This window comes from Falco naumanni, chromosome 2 (assembly GCF_017639655.2).
Source record: "Falco naumanni isolate bFalNau1 chromosome 2, bFalNau1.pat, whole genome shotgun sequence".
NCBI lineage: Eukaryota > Metazoa > Chordata > Aves > Falconiformes > Falconidae > Falco > Falco naumanni.
The window spans coordinates 92,026,723-92,048,296 of NC_054055.1; the positions used below are offsets into that span (position 1 = coordinate 92,026,723).

At 42.3% G+C, this 21,574-nt stretch overlaps 2 protein-coding genes across 7 annotated transcripts in view; both read left to right on the forward strand.

Annotated features, from left to right (window-relative positions):
* Positions 1–6,670, forward strand: part of BCLAF3 (BCLAF1 and THRAP3 family member 3) — a 35,812-nt gene extending 29,142 nt beyond the window's left edge. Inside the window, exons 12-13 of one of the 2 annotated variants that reach the window (XR_005826169.1) lie at positions 1,586–2,479; positions 3,649–6,670. Coding sequence is in view for 1 of the 2 variants with exons in the window: in XM_040582560.1 (XP_040438494.1) it covers positions 1,586–1,615 (30 nt within the window). In the remaining variant the exon portion in view is untranslated. Of the gene's footprint in view, positions 1–1,585 lie in introns of both variants that reach the window. The other variant, XM_040582560.1, reaches the window with a different exon arrangement.
* A 3,315-nt stretch (positions 6,671–9,985) lies between these two features.
* Positions 9,986–21,574, forward strand: part of SH3KBP1 (SH3 domain containing kinase binding protein 1) — a 234,075-nt gene continuing 222,486 nt past the window's right edge. Inside the window, exon 1 of one of the 5 annotated variants that reach the window (XR_005826170.1) lies at positions 9,986–10,440. Coding sequence is in view for 2 of the 5 variants with exons in the window: in XM_040582562.1 (XP_040438496.1) it covers positions 10,437–10,440 (4 nt within the window). In the remaining 3 variants the exon portion in view is untranslated. Of the gene's footprint in view, positions 10,441–14,088; positions 14,246–21,574 lie in introns of those variants that run through there. The other 4 variants (XM_040582562.1, XM_040582564.1, XM_040582563.1 and 1 more) reach the window with 4 other exon arrangements.

Genomic DNA, 21,574 nt, shown 5'->3' on the forward strand with positions numbered 1-21,574 from the left:
TTCCTTGAGCTCAGTTGATCCCTCTTCCTATTGATAGGAAGACAAAGCAGCCCTCTGTAAAGTTATTATGTCCTTTTAGGCTACAGCTTTAAATCAACGTGAAGGGTTATCAATAACTTTCTCTTTTTTACTGTGTCTGTGTGCTTCACTGTTAAGTTACCTTTAATTATGTACTTTAAAGTGCATACTGGAGTGCTGCTCTGAATAAAGCATCCTATGCTGTATAATGTTGGTGTAAAATGGTTTTATAAGCTGAAGCTGAAATAATTAGGCACATCTGTTTTATGATAAACACTTCATTTGCAGTCTGTATGGGACAACAATAATCTTGAAGTGCAGAAGAACTTTGAACCATATAAAATGTTACAGGTTTTGTGAGGATCAGTAGTTAAAACATTCTAAATCCTTTATTAGAATTGATCAAGTGTAATCAAAGTAGTGTGAGGTTTCTAATGACATCAGAGAATTGGATTAGACGACCTACACAGCCCCTTGCAGTTTTGTGTTTCTGTGCGAATTCTTGTTTGTTCTGTATTTCTGTGCCCATCTAGCTCCAGGTAAATACACTTGAATAAGCATTTGTAGTTGGATTAGAGTTCACTTTTTCAAGCACAGAAGCAAAGGTTCTTAGAGCTGTTTTCAGAAAAACGCAAGTCTACAGTCTACAGGTGGTGGTGGTGGGGAAAGCCAAGCACCAACCCCTGCCTTCCCCCCCCTCCCCCCCCAAAAAAAACAAAAAAAAACACCCAACAACCCAAAAAAACCCAACCAAAACCAAACCAACTATCACCAACCAACCAAAACCTACCACCAAATAACAAAAACAACAGAAAGAAAATCAAATGCTTTGGACAAGGTAAATGGGTCGCTTGTTGCTGTAGTATACTGATGAATGCTTTCTGCATTTGCATGGACTCTGAGAAGTATGGTCTCTGAAGGTTAAATTGACTTGGAATGAGCGGAAAATAGATGGAGAAGGATTTTTTCCAAAAAATTATGACCATTGTGAAATGGTGAAGGAAGTGCCATAGTTTTGTTGTAGTGACGTTCTCCCCAGTAAATTCCAGTGTTCTTTAATTGGATATTAAGGTTCTTGTCTGGAAGGTATAAAACATGCTTCACACAATCTGGCTGCTGGAGATGATGATTTGGATTGGAGAAGCATAGTAAGATCTGAATATTGATTTTTAAGTGTGATGAAGAACTTGAGTATCTTTTGAATTGAAGTAAAATAAATTCTGAGGAATAAGTATGACAACCATTTTCTTAACAGCATACTGATTGCTGGTTGGCTAATTCTTAAGAAACAAAACTGTTCCTCAGATTCTAGCATTTTCCATGTCTTGCCTATTGTAATGATTAAACTTGACCTTGAGATTTGTTAAACTGGTCTGAACATCCTTATATGACCCTTTTGAAATAATTATGCATCCTTTAAAGTAGAATCTTCACAGCTGTGCTGTTTCAATCCATAATTTTAAGAATCTTGTATGTTACACACTATAATACAGTACTTAAGAAAGTTGGGAGGCTTTTTTCAACTGTTACAACTTGACAGTAACTTTTCTTTTGTTTCTTTCTGTAGGGAAATTTAAATATTGCAGCAGAAACCTGAACTGAGCTCTGATCCTGAAGTTGAAACAGAATACACAGCAAAGGGAGCATCTGTTCATTTTTTGACAAATATGTCAAGACTTAAAATAGGATAAAGGAACTAACCCTGTAACTTTCTTGATTAAAAATAACTTTATTTTTCAGTAGTGGAATGCTGCGGAACTTTTTTACAGTTTTAATAATTGCTTTTAAAGTACAGTATTCAACTGAAACATTATAGTATGTTCCTTTAGTTCCTTTTGCATACCAGTCTTGAGAAAAGAAGTCATTGAAGGGAGTCTTATTTATTGAATACTTTTTCTCTAAGCATGGCGTTACAGATGGAACTTCAGTTGTTATACCCAGAGGTTTATATGTTGAAAGTTTATTGCTTATGTACTTATAAAAAAGGAAAAAAAAAAAAAAAGTGCCTGAATTGTTTGGTAATAGCACATTAGCTCAGGATTTTCCAAGTAATGACCTTTTAGGTTGTGCAATAGATTTTACACCTCTGTTCAGTCATTTCCATAAAACAGTATTTTCTATTACTTTAGTTTAATAATATACTTGGGTTTCTGATGTGTATATATATTTGTAAATTGTTAGAATGTTGGGACAACGTCCAGTATTTGATTAAAATGAATGGTAACAGGCAGGTATGTAATGTACTGTAGCAGTAGCTTATAACTGCACCGAAAGCATGCTTGGGTTTGTTAGAGGATTAGTTGATCTGTATTCAAAATTGTTCTGTCTCATTATGCTTTGGTGTATGACATTCTTGACCAAGCCACATGTTCTCTAATCTTTTTCGTCATAAATGATTTGGTGATTTCCTGGATTCTGAAATTGGGGCCTGAAGTATTTAATTACAAGAAAAACAAAAAACGTAAGTTTTTATAAACATGTCTTCTAACAAAGCTGTTCATAATTGAAACTGCTTTAACTGCAGATAGCTTGTAATTTTGTTCAAAATGCCAGTAATTCTCTGAAGTTTACTGTACTGCAATATTGTTATGCTGTGTGCAAAACACAACTAGCCAGACGTGTTTTATAAGCAGCTATAAATAACATTGTGCTTATTTCCTGTCGATAGCCTTGGCCTTAATACACAATATACAATAGGGTTGTGTGTATGTATTAGATTTGTTTGTTCTTTTTATTGCTGGTAAATCAAAGATGCATAGCAAGTAGTTTGCAGAGATTTTCTTATTTAAGAAAAAAGTTGTTCACCATATCCACAATATGTGCAGGCTAATGTATTTCCATCAGTTCCAAGACAGTGTTAGCCATATAGAATGCAAGCTAGTCTCTGTTATAGATAGTAGATTAGAATTCTAATACTGGGTGGATGTGTGTTCTGGGAAAAGGAAATTTGGGTTTTGGGTGGAAGGTCAGGATGTGATTTCTGCATGCTTTTTTGGTAATGTTTTTTGCACAATGCCTTCAGTAGAGACTGTTTGAAAGTGTAGGTATGGCTCAGAACAGCCAAGATAGTGTCATTTAAGACCTGTGCTGCTTAGTGTTCATAAGCAGCAAGCTGGCAGGAAGTGTGCCACGCTCATTGATGTTGTGGTTATTAAACAATAACACCAGACTGTTTCTAAACCCCAGGTTTTCAGTTTAAATAACAATCACCAATGATTCAACTAGTTTTTCAATAGCTTCTCGTTTTGTGTATGCATATCAGTTAAAGGAAAAGGAATTCCCTGGTCACATAGAGGCAGGCAACTTTCTGCAGATAAGAAATTGTTCATTTACACTGTCAGTGATGAATCTGGCAAAATTGTACTGTATAGATTTCTGGGAGAGGAAAATAAGGAATTGAAACAACAGGTTAAGTGAGGCGAGCCAAAGCAAATGTGGAGTAGCTGCAGTGGAGCAGCCTGCTGGCAGGGGAGTGCTGCATGTACCCTGCAGATGAGGACAGGTTTACTCTCAAGCTGCCAAGCTATTCACACTGCTCCTGAATGTGCTAAAGCACTGTAAAACACATAGGAAGTGAAACCATATATGATATAGGACAAACTACTGAAGCTATATTGTCTTATTCAACAGGATACTACTGTTTCTGTAAGCTTCCTGCAGTGTTCTTATTAAAGCCTGGAAGAGAACTCGTTGTTGAGCAAATGGGAAAAGTGGATACATGAAGAAACTTCTGACATGGCAGTTTTGCTAACACTGTTTGGAAGTAATGCTGAAGTAGTGAGACTACAGTCAGTTAATGCTGCTTTAACCAGGTTTAAAAGTATGACTGGCTTCTCTGATTTTGTGCTTTCTTATTTTACCTGTGCATGACTAGCTGTATCTAATTTGGTTTGTACTTTTTAACAGTTTAGCTTTGGTTTTTATTTCTACAACTGTAAGCAACATTACTACAAACAAGGGGTTTGGGGCATGTTTACTGACTTTGATTTTTATTCCCCCCGCCTACCCTTGGTCCCAAGATGAATGTCATATGATGAAACATAGTCATTGTTTCAGTTGCTTTAGCTTTTATTTAAGGTGATATCACTTGCTCAAATCACATTCTTTACTGATAACTAATTTGAGTTTCTGTCACGATAAAATTTCCTATATTTTATAAAACTCATACAGAAACTGGGTGGTTTAGGTGCTAAGAGGTATCTACTCTGTGATGTTATCTGGTGTGGGACATTGCGAAGTGGACTTATCTTTGTGAATTAGAGACTTGTGTCTATATACTCACATACAAATCAGCTTATTTATTATTTTAGCACAGAAAAGTTCTATTGTACTGGAATATAACGTTTGGTTGAGAGTAATGAAGTTACGAATTGAGTTGTGAAGGCACAAGAAAAAGCTAAGTAGAAGAAAGGTCAATTTACTTGAATAACTTGGTGCCTTTCTGCATATTGTGACTGCATTGTAGAAAACACCTGTACAAAGACTTAAGTAATATCCTGATTATTGCATTGTTCTAATGGCAGCATGGACTGACAACAATTGTTAAAATAACCACTTAATTTAAACATATTTGTAAGCCTCAGAAGGAAAACAGTGTCTCTTGTATTAGTAAAGCCTGTCATTGCATTTGCATTGGAAGGGGAAGTTAAAAATGTGATTGTCTAAGAGCTTTCTAGCTTTCTGTTTTATACTTTGAAAATATAAATGTGAATTGCCTTTCTTTTGGTTGACTTGAAATGGCTGTTAAATGCTCATGTCATTCTCAATTGTTCACATGTGAAATCGTTTTTTTTAATTGCTATCCAAAATGTAGTGGGTTAAATATGACTAGTCTTCCTTATAAGTGTCTGAAATAATAAGTTGTTGTGGTGTTAGCATTTATATTGCTGATCCATTTAATATCCACATAGATTAGTTAGAATCCTCATCTTTGTGATGATTGAGTTCACAAGGTTAACAAAATTCTGGAGCTAATAAGAAGCAACACATTGCAAGGCTTCTGCAAGCACTGCCTTAACTCTAATAATAATTACTTGCGTGTTTAAAATCACCTTACCTGATGAATTTGGATGGTCTCGAGACCTGGACATAACTATCTCAACTCAGGTAACTGATAGCAAAGGATGGGAGTAAATTCAGCTGATTGCCAGTTGTGTTAACAGTTTACCTGCTGCCTTCTCTCCCAGGGCCTCAGGGTGAGATGCTGAATTTTCTTTATATGAACCTAGTTGCTTTAAAAACAAAACAAAAATCAAGATTACACTTTTGTGGCATTAAAAAAGGCAGGGTTTTCAAAACTTGCTTGTTACATGCAGGGAAAGTAATTTTCTGCTCTGTCTTGGAAATGGATAGTGAGAGTTGCTTGGAGAAGATGATTAAATATTATAGCAAAGAGAGACTTGTTTTCTCAGTATTCACCTTAGAAGACTGTAAATAGAGGGAGTTCTTTGCTTTGCTTTCCGAAGGGATCTTTTCCCATGCTGTGTAGAAACATGCCTGTTACCTTTCTTTAAGCATCTGAACAGCCATCTACAAAGATCTCTCTTGAAGAAAGACTTCAGACTTGCATTGTAATGAATATTGAAAAAAAACAAAAAAACCCCAGCAACCTGAAAACAAATAATGGATGTTTCTGCACATAACTCTGGCCCTTGAAAGACTTCATTCTATTACTGCAGGATTTGAAGATAGGAGGTTCTTCAGCCTCCTTAAGAAGGAGAGGGAAGGAAAAAAAAAAAGCCATTTCAAGATCTTTGAAAGCCTACTTGTAACACTTGACTCCTTAATAGACCTTAAGGACAGCGATGGACTTTAAGTGTGTTCTGTTTCAAGCTTGGTGAGCATAAATTTTCCAGTGTTAAGATCACAGAAAACTATTGTCATAACACTTGCCCCTTCCTTCCGTGCCTGATGGTTTTTGTTGTTGGAGGGGTTTGTGAGTAGGTATTTAGCCACGTGGTTTTAATAGCTCTGTGCTGCCTGCCACTTTAGTACAGTTTTCTTCTGTTCACTGTTTATTGCTCTGAATTTTGTCTAGGCAGTCTAAATCTCATGTTGTCTTTTTTAATACTTCACTTTCTGGAAATAATACAGTAGATGGCTTTTATTTTGTGACCAGCTTCTCTTATGTCTCTGTTGTTGAGGGAAGAGACAGGGTGGAAACCGTTGTTGTTTGAGTACACTCTTCATGGAATTAAAAAACCCTCATTGTTTTGTTTTAAGAATAGCAGGAATTTCTCTTTTTTTCCCCCCGCCCTTGAATGAGGATGTGGAACTAGTGTCTGTTTCTAAGGAATATATTAATGTTGACCTTATTTATACTGTAGTTTCACAAGGACCATCTAATGTGTGTATGTGCACATGTATGTACACATGCAACCACAATTATTAGAAACCTTTAAATGTAATTATTACTAAGTGTGGGTAAGAAATGACATTTTTAAACTACTGAAGATGGAATTAAATTCAAATGCATTTTAAGTCTGTAGTCTTTGGAGTCCACGATGGTGCTTCTGACAATGTTATCCCATACCTAAAAGCCTCATTCATAAGTATATATTAAGATGTAGGTATGTTTATATATATGTTTAACATAGTTTATATAAAATCAATGTAAATTTTGTTTCTACAGATAATAAATGTTTTCACAAAATTTTTACTTATAATTCAGTTATTTGTTTCAGTAGTTATTAATGTTTGGTGTCATTTTTAGAGTATGTTACTTGATCTGTGTAGCCACTGAATTTTTTCTTATACAACTGTTGCTTCTATAACTTCATTTATTGCCACTTTTTGAGATTATAGTATTGACCTACATTCTAGATACATTCTGTAAAGGGACAGAATGGGGGGAAGGCATGCACTTGCTTGGCTAACTTTGCCAAAGTTTACATTAATTAACTGTGTATTTTTAAGAATTCCCTTAATACAGTATCATCAGTGTGAGGTGAGAATAACCCTGTTAATTTAACCATGTTAATAGAGTGGTGTGAGAATGAGGTGAAGCTAGTACATTTGCAGTGTTTATTTAAAGGAAAAGAGTTAACTTCCCCATTGTTTACTTGAACTTGCCATAACTTGATCTTCACTGTATGTAAATGATTTGGTGTGGGGTTTTTTTAATAGATTCTCCTAATCTGGTTATTATCCTTGAACTAGAGAGTAAAGCAAAAGTCCTTCCTCTGTGGTTAATCTACTGTGATATAGGGGAGGGAGACAGACATTGTTACTTCCCCCCACCCTGCAGGAAAAACATTTAAGTAATACTTGGGGGGGATATAATAATAATGCTTCCCAACTATTAGACTACAGTCTTAAGAGGTGATGTGGCTGATTGCATTCTGAAGTGCATGTCAGTTCAGAGAAAAGTTGCTGATTTCCATTGATACCACTTTAAAAACATGTCTTTAGTTTCTGTAAGTAATTCCTTAACAGATAAAGAGACTTTTTTTTTTTTCTTTCCTCCAAATGCTGTGATGGCGCTTACTCATTCAACCCTTTCCCCCAAAGGTAAGGTATCCTACTAGTCAACATACATTGTAATGTTAGTTTGAAGCCCTAGCTGAGGGGTAGGCTCTATAGGAACAAAAGATCGGTCCCATAGTCCTGTTTCTTTGGCTTAGGAACGATGGGAAGCCAAGTCTTGGAGGCACTATGACAGTGCTCCCCCCAGTTTACAATGAGATTTTTCCACTTTCTGGAAAGGACAGCCTGCCGTACTGTGTTACTATTTTACTTGGGAAAGTCAAGAAATTCCCATAGATTCATTTTTAGTGATAGTTGAAATTTGGTATCTGAGATGGCCATGACATTGGCTTTCTCCTATGCATTGTAACACTGACATCATGATGTGACTCCTTTGAGTTACTCCTTACCGCTTTTACTACCAGCCCCGAGGAGTTCTTACAGAAGCAGTGCTGCTGTTATATACCAAGCTAAATAATTCAGTTGTACTATTTATTCCACCTGAAGCTACACAACTGGAGCACTGGAAAGCCAAACTTCATATAAAATTGCCATGCTAATAACAGAAATGCCTTCCTTCTCAAACCTGGTTGCATCAGTTCTACTTAGTTTTGTTCTGATTGATTTGACAATTGCAGCTAGTTTGTCATAATGCTTAAGTAAAAGCTGCTACTTTTCATTCTGGTAATTTCCCAGGTAAATTTTTCAGGTAATAGACATCAAATGCTCTTATGCAATGAGGAACTGAGGGTAATGGAAGCCAGCATTGTTTTATTAAGGGTGTGTGAATATTGGCTTTCTAGTAGCCTGTGACTGGCTAAAAGTGCTCTGTGTATATATGAAGATAAAAGGCTTGCTTTTTTTTTCTTTTTTTTTCTTTCTCCATTTCCCCTCAGTCTTGGAACTCTTTAGTGGTTTGTGACTTGGTGTCTTAAGTGTTTTTGAAAACAGTGCTGAGGTGGTTCAAGGTTCGGAATTTGCAGTGAAACACTGAACTGGATGGAGGCTGTCTACACCTATGTCCAGCCTGTTTCCATTGTTTTCATAGCTGAACTTCACTTTCCTGGTTTTAGTTGGTTAAAAACTCTTGAAAAAAATTAGTATTATATTTGTGAGGGTTTGGTTGTATCACAACTAATCTCTTCAAAAGGTTCGAATTGGAACTAGTGCAGTTTGTCTTTTCTGATGTTCCATTGCTGCTAGGGCATGTAAATAAGTAACTTAAAAGCAAGTTTTCATAGCTGTGGTTAAAGTGTTCTTAAAAGTAGTAATAAGTCAAGAATTAGGAATTCCTTCTAAATATTTTAACCAATGAGAGGCTTAACACCTTTAATCTTCTCTCAAAGAGTTCACCATCGCTATTTTAAAAATGTGGATTTTTGTAGCCAAGAAGCCAGATGCCCCCTGGAACGACTTCTGGTTTTTTACACATTTTTTTTTAACCTCAAAAAACCTCTTTTTCAAAATCGTCCGTTGTGCAGAGGGAGAAGTACAAATACTGTGTCCGTTGTGTTACTGGCTGTTTTCTGTCTTCATACCCAAATTAACTACCTGCGGTTAGAACAGGGGATTTTTTTTTTTTGTTTCGTGTTTTGGTTGAACCTTTCATTAGTATCGAAGGTGCTTATGCTGTAAAAGATGCTACCTGGACTTTACCTCTTGCACCGGCTCACACAGTTTTTAACCTGCCCTTCCCCGCTGCAGCCCGCGGGGGTGCTCCCCTGCCCGTGCCGTGCCGCAGCAGCCGCCTTGCGGGCCGGCCCGGTGCGGCTCCGTGCAGCCCGCCGCTCCCGCTCGGTTCCGCTGCAGCCAGCGCTCCACCACCAGCTGCTCATGTGCGACTCCGCTCCTTGCCCGAGCCCCCGCCGCAGCCCCTCTGCATCTCGTCTTTTCGTCCGTATTCCTTCCCCCCCCCAACACCGCTTCCCTCGCCCCTGCCCCAGTCGAGCCGGTGCGGGGGTGGCAGCGGCCCCCGCGGTGCGGCCAGGCACACCGCCCCCTTCCTCACGGCCGGGGCGCGGCGGGAGGCACCTGCGGCACCGCCGCTGCACCTTCGCGGCCGCCCTAAGGCCGGGACCCGGGGCAGGGCCGTGCCCGGGCCGCCGCAGGTAACGGGGAGGGTGGCGGGCAGCAATCCGCGCCCCCCGTCCCGCCGCCCGCTCCCAGCGCCCGTGCCCGGAGCGCCATGCCCCCTCCCCCAGCGCCGGAACAGGGCGAGCCCCTTCCCCGCCCCTGCGCGCGCCACCGGTGCCTCCCCCCGCCCGCTGACGACTCCCAGCCCCAGGGGGAGGGGGCCGCCCCCGCCCCCCCTGCGGACACCCCGCTGCCCCGACCCACCCCCGCCGGCCCCGCCGCTCCCTCCCCCCCCCCCCCCCCCCCGCCCTCCGCTCCCGGCGGAGGCTGGCGCAGTCTCGCGACACTTCCCGCAGCGCCGAGCCGAGCCTCGCCGCGCGCCCCGGCACGAGCAGCGGCGGCAGCGCGCGGCGGGGGGGACCCGGCCGCTCGTCGCACCCGCGCCCCGCGCACGCACCGGCCGGCGGGGCGGCCGCACAGCCCCGCGGCCCGGCAGCAGGGCCCTCCGGGCGCCGCCTCGGCCGCGCGTCTGCCGAGCCGCTCTGCCCGGCGGCAGCGGGGACCCGGTCGGCTGGCAGGAGCCGAAGGACTGGCAGGAGCTGAGCGCCTGCCCTCGCTCGCCTGATTTTTGTAATATTTTTTGCGATACCCAGGAATACATGTGCTGCGGGGAGCCGAGGTGCCGCTAGCGGGGCGCGGAATGCAGCCCGGCTGCAGCGGGTGCTGAGAGCGGCGGCCGCCGGAGGAGGGAGCGGCTCTGTCGGCAGCCCCTGCTTCCCGTGGCGGCGGCGGCTCGGCTGTCTATCGCCCCCGCCGCCGCGGCCAACCTCCCCAAACTTTCAGCCTGTTCCCGCCGCCAGGCAAAGCCCAGCTCGACATAAATGGGTGAGTTCGAGCTGGCGGTGCCGGGGGGCGCAGGGGCTCCCGCCCGGCGGGTGGGGTGCGTGGGGCGGCGGCGGGGGGAGCCGGCCGCCACCCGCCTCCGCTCCTCCGCCTTGTGGCTTTTAACTTCCCTTCCCCTCCCCCGGCCGAGGCAATAATTGTTTTCCCGTGACAGGCGGAGAGGTCGGGTTGGCGGCGGCGGGGGGAGGGCCGGGCGCCCCTCGGGGCTGCCGATTCCGCGGGGCCGGCAGGGTTACGCGCCCTCCCGCGCACCGGCCCGGCCGGCCTCGCTGCCTCTCCGCCGGGCACGGCCACCTCCGGGCGGCCAGGGGTGTGGCGGCGCCGGGCCGGGCGGGGCGATGGCGGGGACACCCCGGCCCGCAGGTCGCGCTCCCTCGGCCGCGGAGCCGCCGGCGGGCAGAGCTGCTGCCCCGGGGACGTGCCGCCCCGCCCCGCCAGGAGGGGGCGCCCGCTGCGCGGGGGGCGCCGTGGCCGCCGCCGTTGCGCGGGGGGCGGTTGCGCCGGGCAGCCGGTGCCCGTGAGGTGGCTCCCGCGGACTTCGGGAGGCGGCGGCGGCCCGGCCCGGGGAGGGCAGCGCCCGCTACCTGTGCGGCGAGGCCGGCGTGGGCCGCGGCGGGACGGGGGGTGAATTGTCCCATTGTGCGGGGCCCGGCGGCGGCGGCGGTGCCAGGCGCGGGCTGGCCCAGTGATGCGTCCGGGGCGTCGCGGCTCCCTCTGCCCGGCGCGGTGCCGGCGGCGAAGGACGGGTTGGAGGGAACAAAAGAAACGGGCTCTTGGCAGGCGGCCCCGGGTGTACGCACCGACCGGCGGCTGAAGGCAGCGGCGATCAGCAGCTCTGAAACCCCGGCGTCGGGCTGTCCCTGTCCCCAGCCCCGCAGCTGCCCGCGCCGCGCACGGCGGCGGAGACGCTGGAAGCGCCGCGGGGCTGCGGGGGAACCTGAGCGCAGCATCGCTAAAACGACTGAACACTACGCGTTACGTGGGCAGACATTTTACACAGTTTTACCTGTTGTGATACAGTGATGTTGGGAGTATAGTAGGAAAAAAAATCATCCCTTTGTTCTTTGAGAGGTTAGTTTGCGGGGTGCTGTCAGAGCGACGCGCAGCCGCTGCGCCTCTACGTTACGAGGTGAAGCGCTGGTTTCTCACTATTTATTGACTTTTAGCCAGTCCTCCAGTTCGGGCTGGAGCGCGCTCATCCCTGCGCAGCTCATCCAGCTGGATCGATCTGGGTGAACTGCTGCTGCTGACAGTAGGCCAGCATCGCCGACTACCGCGTTTAGCTGGGCGTGCTGTAGAAGACTCTGTTAGGGTCGGTTTGCCCGCTAGCGAACGCAGCTCTCAACTTCTGTCTCCTGCAGCAACAGATAAGGTCGTAAACCTAGTGCTGTAATGAGATGTAGGGTGTACAGCTGCTGAATGGAGCAACATCTGCCTTCAGTAGGGCACGTCACAGGAAATAATTGTGATGTTATCTTTGTGTCCTTACCCTCTCTTAGTGTGTTTATTTCTTACTAGCTTTGTATTGCCATATGGTGAGACTTTTCCGATTTCTGCTTAAACTGTAGTCCAAATATTACCCTTTTTTTAGCTCCATGGTAAAAAAGATTGAGGAAAGCGATAAAGGACTGGTGAAGTAACTTGCATTGATAGAGCTCTGGAAAGGTTTGTTGAATATTGTAACTTAGCTGTGAAGGCCATCTTTTTTCCTTTTACCCACCCTTCCTTCCCGTGGGCTGGCCGCAATTGTTCACATCTGGCTTCTTTAAAGCTCGTTTGGATATTGACATTCTCAAATCACTGTGATGCAGTCAGACTTTTCTTGGCAAAATGGGAGTGGAAGGAAGGTAGATACGGTTTCGTTGTTGTTCGTATCTTTAAATGGCAAGTGATTCTTGTAGTTTAAAAACAAATGGAAAAATTGTGCAAGGAAGTAAAGATACAAGTAGTTATGAAAACAAAATTTTTCTAGGCGATATCAAGTGAAAGCAGTTTTATTAAAAAACATCTTTTACATTGTTAGCACTTTTGAAAGGTATTTTAAATGCAGAAAAGAACAGGTGAATTCCTAATGTTTTATTTTTAAATTACTTGTATACCTTCCATTTTAACCATTTGTATTTTCTGTATGGCACCGCATGTTGTTGTTAGTCCAACCCAGCGCATGTATACGTGTGTATGTTACACTTACGTGTATATTAAAGTTTAGTGTATGTCTCCAAGCTTTTTTACGGCCTGTACCCCAAACCTTACAAGAAATACAGGTTTATTGATGTTTTATGAGCTCTTCTGTGATATTATAGGTAGAGTACCTTGAAGTGAATTAATTTACACTTGGAATGGGCTCATCAGGAGAGTTGAGAGAGGTAGTGGCGGTAGTTCTCTAGATGTAAAAGGGAGGTAAGACAAAGACCTTAAAGGTAATTGTGAATACAGTGGGACAAGCTTAATGTTCCTTAAATGTTTGAGAAATGAAGAGATGGTGTTCTGTGGGGACATGTGTGTGTGAGTTGTTTGCTTGTTGTTGTTTTGGGGTTTGTTTTGTTTTGTTCTGGGTTTTTTAAGGCTACTTAGAATTGTGTGTGGTTAGACAACTCCTCAGTCTCATTTGCAAGAGCTTTGCATGCCTGGGCATCAGACTGTCCTGAGGTTGGAGGTCCCGAAAACAAAGTAGGATGAAGGTAAGGTAGCTACTTGGGGAAAAACTGGTCTGAAGGGTACTGCTTGGCAAATTTAGAAAATGCAAGAGTACAAGTCTGATTCTAGAGAGTGGTGTTTTTAACTGCCATCATCACAAAACAGCTGATGTTGTGTAACTCCTTGTGTCAGTCAAGACACGCCTTCCCACTTCTGCAGTAGATGAAGGAAGACCTTTTGCTATGCAATCTTTGCTCATCTTCAGAGCACAGACAGTTTAGAGCATGAAATGTGGTATGGGTCCTATATAATGACTGCTGTGAAGCTAAGCAGCTGAAGCCTTCCATCATAGTGCTTGTAAATACCAGCACTCAACATCAATATTTTTTCATCTCAAGGCGTTCTTGAAGCTTTTCTGTTGGGGAAAAAGATGCATTGCTTTTGTATATGTGAAATCCCATTGATACCTCTGCTGTCACCATAGGTAGGACTTTGGATCCAGAGGCAGTCTTGTGCCCTTTGAACCGGTTAGATTACTAATACTGACAGACAACCATGGTCTGCGTGGTTTCACATTAGTGGTTGAGAAAGATGCTTTGCTGTGAAATACTGCAGCTAGTTTGTACACACCAAAGGAGCGTTACACCAAGAAGTAATGTAATCAGAAGACTTGAATCTGTGTAAGAGTCTGATGGTTCTGTATCACTTGCAATCCCTTTTCCTCTTTTCCTCCTTTCTTAATCCTTTTTTCCCCTTTCCAAATTTTCCTTTATCCCCTGCCCTCAACTTCTGCCCTGCTTCCCTCGTAAACCCCTACCTTTAAATCTTCCCCCCCCCCCCCCCCTGCTTCTCTTTACACGTTTCAGACGTGCCACTTCCTCGTTCTCCCTCCCTCTTATCGAAGCATCAACAGAGGGAGCACTCGGAGCAGTTTCCTGCGTGTGGGGCCACGCTGGCCTCCGGCGGGCAGAGCTGGCTTGCATCAGAGCTTCTGCCCGGCCCCGCAGTGTCACTTCGGAGGGTGCTCGCTGCAACTAGAGCCCTGGGGAGTTTAGTTGTTAAATTCTTCGCGACTCTACGGTCCCGTGTCAAATGAAGCATCTTTGAGGCCTGAGCGCAGCAGAAGTTGTATATATTACAAAGGAAGGCGGTGGGTGTGTTTGTGGTTCTTGACTACTCTGGCAGATTTAAGTTCTCTCTCCAAAATGGTAGAGATTTTGGAGCCTTTCAGCAAAATACCTGTAAGATGGTTTTAAATAGGAGTAGCATGTGTCATTCTTGTCGTCTGTGAACACAGCTCAACAGTTGCAGCTGAAAAAGGAAAAAATACAGGAAAAATGATTGGGGTGATTTTCTTCACTTTGATTTTATTAAGTAAGGTTTTAAGCAGCTATAAAGTGGCTTTATATAGGAAACATGTAAAAATCTTCCCCAACCTGCAAAAAGTCTTTACGGTCCTCCTCGTATAGAGTGTTACTCATTTTAATTCTTTTGTTGTTGTTAGGATGGTGAGGCAGTTGCACTGGAGCTGTTCAGGATCAGATTTCCAGTGGTTTGGTGACAGTATTTGTACAGCCTGTGTATGTCTTCAGGGTCAGAGTTCAAGTGGAGTTTTCATAAGCTGTGATAAAATATTTTCAGTAACCTGTATAAAATTTCATACAAAAAGAGCTGGCACAGAGATTTTTTCCTAGACAAGAAGAGATAATGCCGTTTCTCGCCTAAAAGGTTGTCAGAGGTGCCTTCTAAATGGATCAAGATAGCAGCCTGAAATCAAGAAATAAAAAAAAATATGAATATGTGTGTATATGTAAAAGGCTATGGAAAAATTTCTGATTTTGCAGTCTTTTTTGTGTGTTGGTATCTCTTCTGCTTGCCCCTTTCAAGTAGCTGCTCTTTTCTCATTTTCTCCATTATAGTTGTTTTTTATGTTAACTGTTGCTTTTAGATCAGAAAGCGTGATAAAGAAGAGAATATGTGAAATAGATGGTTCCTTAAAACAGCAGAATTCTGCTCCTTTTTGTGCTAATTGAAGATTCTTACGTAGAAAATTATGGTATAGCTGCTAGAAAAGGTATTTTTTTTCTGCCCATGTTTAAGGAAGCATATTTGGTAATTAAAATTACTTTCCTGAGAAGCTGTTGTATTTTGATAGTAATGCTGAATGCATACATATTTCTGTTTAAACTGCTACTAATGTGATATATACAGTTTATATGTAATGTTATTCAGATTGCTTCTTTTATAATTGCTATTCACTGGATGTTGGAGGAGGGTTTTTTTTGAGTCATTCTACCAGCAGCTTATCAGAATTCATATAGCAGAACAGCATTGACCTTGTAGATAATGCATCGACTCCTTTCCCGATTGAAGGGGAAGGGACATGTGTTAGGAGGAGAAAAAGGAGAGCCTGGTAATGTGAAATGAGCAGCTGAAATTTCAGGTCTGAAATGTTAGAGGTCACTGAAGTGCTGAAAGCAGGTTAGCCCTGATGGGATCAAAGGAGAGAAAATAACCACAGGGGTGGTATCTGTTGTTTTGCTCTGGTACTGCTGTTGTAGAGCAAGCTCATAGAAAAGGATGATGGATTTTGTATGGTTCCTATCTGTGTTTGTTGTTGTTTTTTTTTAAATGACAGAATACAAAATCCTGGACCAGGGAGTGGATGTTTTCCCTGGATGCAAAAGCAGGAAGTAGCCATAGGGCGTATCTATGTTCTGTACACTGAGAAATGATGAAAGAATATATTAGGGGGAGGGGAATGAGAGAAGAGGTATTAAGATTCAGTAATTCAGCTAATGTAAAAGTAATTGCTGACAGTCTGCTTCACACAGGGAGGAAACACAATAAAAGCTTTAAGTCTCTAAGTGTGAGAAAATATGCAATACTGCAGTTCAGTAGTCATGGATTCTATTAGCAAATGGAGTTCACACCCCCAGCCCCCACCTCCCACCCCCTTTTTATTATTGATAATAGAGAATCATCAGTAGAAACCAAATCTTGAGAATGCAGTGGTAATGTCCACTTGAAAGCTGTGTGATGAGATGACTGTTGTGGTCTCAGCTATGCTTTGTTCCTAATGCAACTTTGCTTTGGACAAAGTAACATCCTGGATGATGGGCTGTGGAGGGGGGAAGGATGACACTGTTCTCATTCTTACAGCAGTTTGTATTCCAATGGGGATGTCACCGAGAATTTGTGCTTCTGTTTTAGGATGAAGAGTTGTCTAGAGTTGTGGATCAGAAATTACGTCTGTGCTGAAACAATTCTCTTTAGCAACAAGGGTAAAGCAGTATAGGAAGCTGAGCAGTTATATGAGGAAAATGTATCCCTAACTTCTAGTTAATCTGTACTGTCAGTATAAAGTGGTGCCTTTTAACTCTGACTTTGAATTTCATTAGAAGTACTGTACAGAAGGAAAAAGTTCCTCTTTATCTCCTTCTCGCTCTTTCATACTGTGCAGCTAAATCACTCTTACGATTGAAACCAGCTCACACCAAAACCAGTGTAAGTCTCTTCATTTATTTGAAGACCAGAGTTAGCACTACTGTGCAACTCCCTAGGTAACTAATGCTTTTTCAAAAATGCCAATGGAGATTTGTTGTATGTGTTGCAAGTCAAGGCCCAACTTGATCCCATGGCAGGGGGGTTGGACTACATGACCTTTAAAGGTCCCTTCCAACCCAAACCAATCAAATAGATCTATCAATATTTAATTAGCTTTCAGTGGTCACACGGCTCATATTTAAAAATTAAGTGTTTTGGGTCCCAAAAGTAATTTGTAGTAAGTGAGTTTATGTGACCTGCCTTAAAAAAAACCCAACCAAACCCAATAAACCCTCTGCAGCAAAATAGAATCCCCCTGACATGTTCTGTCCTCTGCTTGCGGTTTCCAGGAACTTGTTTGTTGATTTACAAAGCAACACATTGTTGTTGCCTTTTACTGATAATGAGGTCTCAAAACAAACACACACAAAAATAATTTCTGGGTGTTTTCCTGCTTGTTTTGGTTTGGTTTTGTGGAAGGAAGTTCTTGGAGGTCAATGCAACTGGTGGTGCTATTCTGTGCTGTATTGACTACCAGTGTCAACATGACTCTCTTTATACATAGCACTGTCTTTCCACATAGCTAGATTTAGAAAGGTTTTAGTAGAAAGTAGCAGAAATATTAGAGTATAAATGTACATGTACAGAACTTTTCATTTTTTGAGCCAAATGTAACATCATTCTTGGAGAACTCACCTCAGGTTTAGATCAAGTATGTCCTCTCTGTGGTTGCTGATTCATCTTCACCACTGGCTAGAAACATTTTTAATACTCTGGTAACTTGGCAGAGGGGATTTTTATTTTTTTTTTCTGTGATAGGCTTATGCAGCATTGCAAATTTGCTATCCTTGTGGCAGATATAAAAGTGGCAAGCGGCAAGACCTTGGCCTAATTTTTCAGTGTTTTTCTCATTCCTGCTCTTCTTTCTGTGACATCTCACCAAGCTCTTACTGAGCTGTTAATGCTTTTCTATTTCCCACTGTAAAAAAGCACACCAGGAATTTCAAAGTGTGTCCAGAAAAAGACGCCTTTGTCTTGGGGTTTCATTATGACAGAATTTTTTTCTGTCAAATTCGGAACATTTATAAAGTCTTTTAGCTTTGGCCTTGTGTTTCCAAATGAAAGGATTAATGACTTGCTTTGGAAGAGTGGTGATGCTTAACGCTATCCCAGCTGAAACCAGGACATTTATAAACAATATATGACTGGTGGATGAAGATTACCTAGCTATTTTTTATTTTTCTTTACGTTTCTGATGAATGTGTCCTTATTGTTATCAACAGCTTTATGAAAAAATATCGTATCAAGACCTTTCACTCCAGGTGAGACCATCCTAATTTGCTATGATATAGTCTGGGTACTGTATTTCAGCAAGATACAGAGCTACAGTGTTTGCTGAATACAAATATCCAACTTTTCTGCTTAAATTATCAGGTTTTAAAAAAACCCCACATAAACCATCCAGAGCCCCTCAAGCAACTCCTATGAAAAAAAGCCCAAACCCTGGAAGAACCTAGCTTTGTTCCCATCAGCTTTTAAATGACTGGGCAAAGGGAAGGCAAGGAGAAGTGGGTGCAGAGAGGAAAGCCTTCTGGTCAAGGTTAAGCTTGAGAGGCCTTGCCTTGAGTGCGTGATCAAGCAGTTTATGACAATGGATATTTCTGAACTCCCGAGAATGGGCACAAGTACTTACAGGCAGGGTATGGCTCTACTAACTGGGAAAATAAAATTGCACTATGTGAATGCTGGCCTGGTGGCAAGAAATGCATACTTCATTTGCTGATATAATGGAAATTTAAATTCCAGTTCTAGGTAAGTATAAAAGAGATCTGCAAATTTAGGAGCCATCATGATATTAAGGATTTTTTCCTTAATGGCGTGTGCCACACTTTATTCTTCAATTTTAGTTTTTGTTCAAGGAAGCATGAGGTTGGCAACAGTTGATGAGAGCACTGGCTTGGTAGCTTACAAACTTTGCTTGGTTTATACCTGTATTTTTAGATTGCTTGTAGGAAAGAAAAGGTTAATCACTATGCAATCTTGAAATCTAGAGCTGGTCCAGACTTAAATATTTTGATATTGAGGTCAAATGGTTTAAACTGGCTCTAACTAATAGATTTGAATGTTTTTGATACTTACATGCTTTTGTTGTGTTTTTGTTTAATGAAACAGGTAACATTTAAGTTTGCTCTCATTGTAAGATTCTAAGCCATTTGCTGTATTGAGCTGATCATTTGACTAGTTCAGTCATTAATCTGTCTGATACTAGATTATCTTTTCATCCTGATTTCATTGTTAATTGCTGTATTCTTAATAATGGGAATGTGTTCTTTGTAGCTATTTTTTGTTAGTAACTTTAACAACATAGTTAATTTTTCAGGTGACACAGAACCAAAACTTACTGTGGATTTTGTTTGCTTTCAGCTAGACTATATATTTGACCAGCTTCTCAGTTGCTTCTTTCTTTTTGTAGCAGTCTGAGTCATACTGACATTGTTGGTCATAGTGAGCCAAGTTTAGTTAACCTGTATAAAACTGTTCCAGCTTTATAGAGGTAGCATGTATCTAACAGAGAGCTTTCTGAGTATAGTTAAAACGGTTTACTTAAGTGCTGTTAAGATGGAAGGTCTTAATACAGCAGAAAAAGTACCTTGTGTGACTTTTTCCTTGACTGAGTGCTGCTGAAGGCTTGAGCTGGGCGTCCTGTGTGATGCAAAGAAGTGTGCCTTTGAACAGCCAACTAATTTGTACAAGAACGTATCTTCCTGTTGCAAGAAACAGCCTTTCAACTGGGAGAGAAATCTTACTGCTACTGTTGCTGTCGTCTTTTGTTACAATTGTTTTTAATGTTCATCTCCCTGGACATTCCTCCTCCGTCCAATAGTCTTCTTCTAAAATGGGAAAGATCTTTTATGTTCTTTGAAACTTTAAAGTCCCTGGTATCTGCTGATCATTGCATTCATCAAATACCTTCATTTAGCTGTGTTTAAACTAGCTGAAATACACTTGTCAGTTTTACTTGGACCACTGAGGTCAGCTTGCATGGTCTTTGTTCTGTCACCTCATACAGCCTTTCAGAATTGCTTGCTTTGATTTGCATTAAGCACGCTACTTATTCTAAAGACTACATTTTTGTGTGTGTGAAGCACCTATAAATAGGGCTTTTGATTAGCTGACATCTCAATTATCTGGCTGTGGTTCATGGAAGATTGAGATAAGATGCTGTCTAATTCATGATGAACTACAGTCTGACAATTCAAAATTGTGCTGGTTCTGAAGTCATGAGACATCTATTAATATGTATTCCTCCACAATATATTTGATAGTTAGCTCACAGTTGTGCGGAAAACAAGTCTTTGTTCCCGTGTGTTTCTCATTCCTTCACCTCATTCTGTCAGAAAGCAGTTGCTTCTCTTCCTATCACTTCTAGAAGTGCTTGTATGCCTCTTTCCCCTTGTAGGTTGTGTTTTGTTGTTGTTGGTTTTATTTATTAATAGGTCTAGCTCACTTTCTCAGGAAAAGATGCTCTTCACCTGTTTTTTGTTTTGTTTTGTTTTTGTCCAGATACCTGATGCTCTGTCATCTCTTCTTTTCATACACACTTCCTTCAAATTCATCTTCTCTTTCATCTGTGTTTCAAGTGCACTGTTTCTCTTTTTAGGAAACTTTCCTATATACTTCACTTACGATCTCAAAACTCCCTATATTAGGATGTAAAGATATACAGAATTCTGAAGACAATCTGGTGTAGAATACAGCGAAATTGTGGGTGGTCCTCCATGAATTTTGCTTCAGAATTATGGAAACAAACCTTCAGCTGGTTTCCCATGAATACCATGCCGGGAAGGAGAAGGATGGCTGGCTTCTAGAGACTATTGGTTTAGTTTACTGAGTGTTTTCAGAATCTGAATTGGTACACTGGAAGGTAAATGCTGAGGTGTGTGTTGCACGTTGTGTTTTGCCAGCCACCTTTTTGGTACTTCTTGATGGAAGAATGGAGCTTTTGGTGTGTGGAGAAAAACAGGTTGTGGGAGTCGGCAAAGCCAAATGCTGACATTACGATTTTTTTAAATATGGAGAACTTAAATGCAGGATGTTGCTATTTTAAGTAGAATTTCAGTTCCTGTCTGTTCAAGTCTGTCAGTGTCTCTCTCAAGAAGCAAAACCAAGGAGCTGATGCAAATGCAGCCTTACAAGGCAGAGATACTAAATGCAAGAAATGCTCTTTGTCTCTCTAGACCCTCTGAAATACGGGGTTAGTTTCAGCTTCTGATTTCTGTAGCTCTGAGAGCTTGCATCATTGGAAACCAGGGAAAGTCATTAGAAGATTTTTCAAATGGATGGAGCCCAGGAACCTTTTTCTTAGATGAGGAAGAAGTAGAGCTTTCTGTTTAGCCTTGGAAGAAGTGGTCAAGGGAGATAAGATTCAATGATAGCATTATCTGTCCTGTCTAGTTCTCTTGTTTGTATGGTTTTAACCTGTGTGCTGCATCCTGTCACAGAAAAATACTGTGACAACTTCTGAGGAGGTTTTACTTGTCTTGAGTAGAATCTGTCTTACTGTCTCTTCCATGTCCATGTGTTCTGTTCCAGACAGTACCAGTGTGGGTAGCGGAGTGGATGGGAGACGAATATGGTCAGAAGAACAACTACTTACAAAACAATAGGGTTCATTGACTCTTGTTTTTTTCACTTGGGTTCCGCAGAGCTCCATCCTGCTGTTTCCTCCCCTTTCTGTCCGCATCCTCAATGCAGCAATGGGTTCCTCTGTCTAAATGCTGACTACTGTTTGTGCTTTTGCTCCATACGCAGCTCTGCTGAGCATTCACATTCGACCAGCACACAGGGGCTCAAATTCCCTATTGGAGCAATGCTGTCACCAGGGCACAAGCTGTTCTTGCTCACAATGGAAGTTGGCAACAAGCTTTCAGAT